This window comes from Vulpes vulpes, chromosome 11, assembly GCF_048418805.1.
Source record: "Vulpes vulpes isolate BD-2025 chromosome 11, VulVul3, whole genome shotgun sequence".
NCBI classification, from domain to species: Eukaryota; Metazoa; Chordata; class Mammalia; order Carnivora; family Canidae; genus Vulpes; species Vulpes vulpes.
In genome coordinates, this window is record NC_132790.1 from 8,835,076 (window position 1) to 8,841,767 (window position 6,692).

Consider the following 6,692-nt stretch of genomic DNA (forward strand, 5'->3'; position numbering starts at 1 on the left):
CCTCCCTGTCCCTCACTACATACAATCAACAGTCTTGCACATTTTATCTCCAAAATGTATCTTGAATTTGTCCACTTTATTCATGCACTAGTGAGGAGCTGTACAATTCTGGGAAGTCAGGTGGTAAACTAGAGTGCTACTTTCACTTCTGCACCCTTAATAATCTGGAAAACTGCTCAGATATGAGAGCCTTTAGAATGTAAACTTCAAAAGTTGTATGATCAAGCAAATTATGCTTTCATATGTGCTAGTGGTTTTTTTTTAATTTTTATTTATTTATGATAGTCACAGAGAGAGAAAGAGAGAGAGGCAGAGACACAGGCAGAAGGAGAAGCAGGCTCCATGCACCGGGAGCCCGATGTGGGATTCAATCCCGGGTCTCCAAGATCGCACTCTGGGCCAAAGGCAGGCGCCAAACCACTGCGCCACCCAGGGATCCCCATATGTGCTAGTGTTTAAGGAAATCATTATAGTACATATACACTGATTACAACTGTGCAAAATACATGTTACTTTAAAAGATCAGAACACATTCTGGTTATAATATCAATTCAGAATTTAAATGTTTTCTTCAGGGCACCTGATAGCTCAGTCTGTTAAGCAGCCAACTCTTGATTTCGGCTCAGGCCATGATCTAAAGGTCCTGGGATCATGCCATGGGCCGGGCTCCATGTTCCGTGGGAAGTTAGCTTGAGGATCCTCTCCCTCTCCCTCTCCCCCTCCCCCTTGCTCATGCTCTCTCCTTTCTAAAAGTAAATAAGTGTGTATATATATATATATCTTTAAAGAATCTTTTTTTTCCTACCAAGTTACTAAACCCACTCCCATCCCACAAAAATTCTTCACTGAACAATCAAAACAAGCTGACCTGGATTGGAAACAATCAGTTTGCAGCATGGGCTGTACTAGATAATACTGAGAATCATTCATTTAAACATGGACACATTTTGCTGGACTAAATCAAGGTGTGTTTCTCCTTTTATCTGGTGTGCACCTGCTATGATAATCACTATGCTGGAGTTTGCAGTGACAAAGTAATCTGGGGGAAAATTTGAATAGAAAACATATTATGGAAGAAAGCATCTGACATTTAAGTACACATTTCCTGTTTGGCTCAATCACCACAGTTTACTGAAGAGTAGGCTTCCTTAGATCTACTATGCCCAAAGCACTTCACTAAGTTTTACTAAACTTCAATAAGTTTTCCTTGCACATTAAAAAAAAAAAAGATTTTATTTGACAGAGAGAGCAAGCAAGTGACAGCACAAGTAGGGAGAGCAGCAGGCAGAGGAAGAGGGAGAAGCAGGCTCCCTGCTGAGCAAGAAACCCAAAGCAGGGCTTCATCCCAAGACCTTGGGCGCCCAAGGCAGACACTTAACCAACTGATCCACCCAGGAGCCCCATTCTTCGTACATTTTTGAGAAACCTCCTAACATATCTTTTGTACTTCATAGAGTAAGAGGTCAAAATGTATATTAGACTAGTAAGTGAGAATATTTATGTAAAGAGAGAAGTGGTGTGAAAAGGTCCTCAAGGGAGATCTTGGTTTATTCATTTGTTTCAAGTAATTATCTCACGGGTACCAAGTAAATAGAGTACAGTTGTGAAGAACTTAGGCTTTTGATGGGGCACCTGGGTGGCTCAGTTGGTTAAGAGTCTGCCTTCAGTGCAGGTCATGATCTCAGGGTCCTGCAACTGAGCCCCACCTTCTGGCTCCCTGCTCAGCAGGGAGTCTACTTCTTCCTCCCCACTTGCCCCTCCCCTCCCAACTTGTGCTCTCTCTCTCTTTCAACTAAATAAATAAAATCTTTAAAAAGCAAAACAAAAAAAAGGAACTTAGGCTTTTGAGTCAAATAGAACTGGGTTCAAATCCTTACTCCATTTTATTTAACTTCAGTTCACAGATGCATCATCTGTAAAACCTCACAGAGTTGTGCTAAGGATTAAACAATATACATAAAGTGCTTAGCTCTAGCACAAGTGCTAGAATAAAACAATCAATTAATAACTGTTATGATAACTACTATTACTGCTGCTCACAAGACTCAGTCTGGTGCTGTAGGAAACCCTGAAAACAAATGGAAGTAAAATCTAATGAAATCAGAACAAGAAGAAAGAAAGAAAAAGAGAAATAAAGAAATAAAGAAATCTTAACAAGATGTTTTAAATGTACAGAGTAGGGAGCAACCAGCTTTATAAGAACTGAGGAAGTTTTCATAAAGAGAAATAAAGATGATTTTCTTATTTACTCATGTAGCATTAGAATATTTATAGTACTGGGGATCCCTGAGTGGCTCAGCAGTTTGGTGCCTGCCTTTGGCCCAGGGCGCGATCCTGGAGTCCCAGGATCGAGTCCCGCGTTGGGCATCTGGCATGGAACCTGCTTCTCCCTCTGCCTGTGTCTCTGCCTCTATCATGAATATACAAATAAATCCTTTAAAAAAAAAAGAATATTTATAGTACTTAACTATGACATTAACCTTTGTTAGAAACAACGTTTGGCATTTTCATGAAAAGACTGCCATTTTGAAGATCCACTGTCTCACCAATTTGCCTTTATCGATATCCACAAAGGCAAGTTCATCACTCAATCCCTAAAAGAAATTAGTCAAAAGCAGGGGGCAGGGAGTAAACCTCTTGATTAAGTGGAGAATGAAAGAAAATTCTTATACCAGCAATCCACGTGTACCTTTTGAGTTATTAGGCTCAAAGAAGACATAATATGTTCAACATTTCATGATATAAGAATCCAAGCCACGGGTGCCTGGGTTGCTTAGTTAGGCATCTGCCTTCTGCTCAGGTCACGATCCCAGGGTCCTGGGATCCAGCCCCACATCGGGCTCCCTGCTCAGGGAGGAGAGTCTGCTTTTACCACTTCTGCCCTCCCCCCTCTGCACTAACTTGTGCTGTCTCTCTCAAATAAAATTTTTTAAAAAATTAGAAAGTCCAAACCAAAAGAGATTCAAGTTACAAAGAAAGTTTCAGTTCACAATTAGGAATTATAAAAACAGAATTTTTTTTAAAGATTTTATTTACATATTCATGAGACACACAGAATGAGAGGAAGAGACACAGGGAGAGGGAGAAGCAGGATCCCTTTGGGGAATCCAACGCAGAACTCAATCCCAGGATCCTGGGATCATGACCCAAGCCAAAGGCAGATGCTCAACCACTGAGCCACCCAGGTGCCCCCAAAACAGAAACCTATTAATAAATAGATGAGTCTCTGCAGGTAGTGAATACCTCTTTAAGCTGAGGCTGCACAGTGACAAAGCAGAGGTTCTGTAAAAGGAATTTCTCATCAGACTATGAGCTCCTTGAGAAGAGGAAGTATTTGTTCTCCACTCTGGTACTTAGCACCTACCTAGCACATAGGAGCTCAATAACAGTTTTTTTAATAAATGGATTCAAATATAAGGTCTTTCCAAACTCTAATATTTTACAGTTCTATAATCAGGCGTTATTACCTGCAAAACAGTACTATATATTTCTAGCATGCTACTTTATATGTAAGAAAGGAGGGAAAATAATATATTTGTATTTGCAAAAGAAACACTTGGAAGGTACACAAGAAACTAATTTAAATAGGTACCTATAGCAGATGTTGGGGGGAAGGCTGGATGAAAACTGGATGAAATATATACTTCACCCTGTATATCTGTTTATATTACTTTTATTTTGTAACCTTGTATCTTTTGAAATGTTTTAAATAACTACAAATTTTAAATAACTACAAATATTTTTTAAATATTTATTTGAGAGAGAGCAAGAGAGATTAGAAGAAGAGGAAGAAGCAGACTCACCACTGAGCAAAGAGCCTGATGTAGGGTTTGATCCCAAGACCTGAACTGAAGGCACTTAACTGACTGAGCCACCCAGACATCCCTACAAATTTTAAATAACAAAAATATTCACTGAAAAAAATGACTATACTTAGAAATAATCATCTACAACGTAAGCATATGTTCAACTTATATTATTGGATACCTTACATTATTCTAATTAATAGAAATCCAAAACCAAGCACTTTAAATTTTAAACTACATCATAAATGATTAGCTTAGAAGTCTAAATTCCAACACAAGGGAAATATTGTTGCTGAATGAGATGCCAATGCTTTCTGAGTACTCTGAATTATTCAGTGATTGTAGTAAGTAGCAGAATTCTATAGTATCAATAAAACTATCTTTGAAAAGCTAATTTTAAAAATGCACTGTAACTCTACTAGCAACAAGCATACCCAGCACCCAGATCTTGGTTTATATAATCCTATTCTCCAATAACAGGAACTAGAGATTCCTGGAAAAAGGCTGATTTGGGCCTGGAGCAGAAAATATACCAGTTGAAAAAGCTGAAACACCTTATTGTGCCAGAGAGTAAGGAAGTACTCAAAACAAAAGCCCTATGTCAATGGGACATGTTAAAGGTACACAGTAGCCAACTGAATAAGCTTCCAGTGGCCAAAGCTGGAATAATGTGTGAAATAAATTCAATGAGACATATGGGATTATGACCCAAAATATAAAATAAAATCCATGAATCCATACTAATATTTACAAATGAATTAACAGGGTGGAAGAAACAAATCTCCCATGCAGAATTCCAAAGAATTTATGAAGACACTCCACCCTTAGAGGGAGCATAACTCCGTCTTTTTTTTTTCATAAATTTTTTTTAAGATTTTATTTATTTATTCATGAGAGACAGGGGGTGGGGGCGCAGAGACACAGGCAGAGGGAAAAGCAGGCTCCATGCAGGGAGCCCAACATGGGACTCAATCCCAGGTCTCCAGGATCACGCCCTGGGCTGAAGGCGGCGCTAAACCGCTGAGCCACCCAGGCTGCCCAACTCCCTACTCTTACCTGTGAGCTGCACATATAGAACTTCCTTCTAAAGAGTATAGTATGGAAAGGGGAAAAGAAAAGTAGAGAAACCTAACACAACCTCAGCCAGGTGACTGAAGGCAACATCAACTATGATAAGTCACGTTTACAGTATGTACTCTGGTGATGTGATGAAAATGGCACTTTACCTCTGTGTCTTCCTCCCAAAAATCTATAACCTCAGTCCAACCATGAGAAAAATACCAAATTCCAATAGAGGGGCATTCTACAAAATACCTGAGCAGTAATCCTCAAAAAAAAAGTCTAAGAATCTGTCACAGTTGCCTTTTTTCCTCTGGGCTGCCAACATGCCATCTAGACTGAGGAAGACCCAGAAACTTCGGGGTCATGTGAGCTATGGCCACAGCCGCATTGGCAAGCACCGGAAGGCTGGTGGCATGTATCATCACAGGATCAACTTTGACAAATATCACCCAGGTTACTTTGGAAAAGTTGGTATGAGACATTACCACTTAAAGAGGAACCAGAGCTTCTGCCCAACTGTCAACCTTGATAAACTGTGGACCTTAGTCAGTGAGCAGACACGGGTAAATGCCACCAAAAACAAGACTGGAGCTGCTCCTATTATCGATGTGGTGCAATCGGGCTACTACAAAGTTTTGGGAAAGGGAAAGCTCCTAAAACAGTCTCTCATCATGAAGGCCAAATTCTTCAGTATAAGAGCTGAGGAGAACATAAAGGGTGTGGGGGGTGCCTGCATTCTAGTAACTTCAAGCCACATAGGGGGAGGTTCATTAAATGCTAACAAGTGCTTTTCAAAAAAAAAAAAAAGAAAGAAAGAAAGAAACTGTCATAGTCTAGGAGGAGCCTAAGGGTACATGATGACTAAATGTAATGTGGTATCCTTTGATGGGATCCTAGAACAGAAAAAAAGACATTAGGTAAAAAACTAAGGAAATCTGGGTAATGGACTTTAGTTAATGATGATGTACAGATGTTGACTCATAAACTATGACAAATGTGCCACATTATGTTAATAACTGGATGTGGGGACACCTGGGTGGCTCAGGTTGGGCACCTGCCTTCGCCCTGGGGCATGATCCTGGAGTCCCAGGATTGAGTCCCACATCGGGCTCCCGGCATGGAGCCTGCCTCTGTCTCTCATAAATAAATAAATAAATCTTTAACAAATAATAACTGGATGTGAAGGGGCACCTGGGTGACTCAGTTGGTTTAGCATCTCCCTTCAGCTTGGGTCATGATCCCAGGGTTCTGGGATCCAGCCCCTAGTCGGGCTCCCTGCTCAGCGAGAAGCCACCTCCTTCATCTCCTTCTGCCCCTCCTCCTGCTCTGTCTCTCTCTCAAATAAACCTTTTTTAAAAAAATTTTAAAAATAACTGAATGTGAGGTAAAGATAAAACTCTGTATTATCTTTTCCATTTTTCTGTAAATCTAAAACTGTTCTTTAAAAAAGAAGGTCTAGGGATGCCTGGGTGCCTCAGTGGTTGAGCATCTGCCTTCAGCTTGGGTCATGATCCTGGGAGTCCTGTGTTAGGCTCCCTGCTCAGTTAGGGGCCTACTTCTCCCTCTGTCTCTGCCCCTACCCCTGCTCATGTTCGCTCTTTCACTCTCTCTCTCTCAAATACATAAATTTAAAAATAAACTATGTTGTTCCAGGGATCCCTGGGTGGCTCAGCGGTTTAGTGCCGGCCTTCAGCCCAGGGCGTGATCCTGGAGACTCGGGATCGAGTCCCCCTGCATGGAGCCTGCTTCTCCCTCTGCCTGTGTCTCTGTCTCTCTCATGAATAAATAAATAAATCTTTTTTTTAAAGGTATTTTAAACTCAAT

General features: G+C 40.6%; 1 protein-coding gene across 1 annotated transcript; it reads left to right on the forward strand.

The window, feature by feature from the left end:
* The first annotated feature begins 5,176 nt into the window (after positions 1-5,176).
* On the forward strand, positions 5,177-5,731 carry LOC140594391 (large ribosomal subunit protein uL15-like). Its single transcript, XM_072725446.1, has one exon. It carries the CDS (start codon positions 5,192-5,194, stop codon positions 5,714-5,716), a length of 525 nt encoding a protein of 174 aa, XP_072581547.1. The 5' UTR covers positions 5,177-5,191; the 3' UTR covers positions 5,717-5,731.
* Positions 5,732-6,692: the final 961 nt, after the last annotated feature.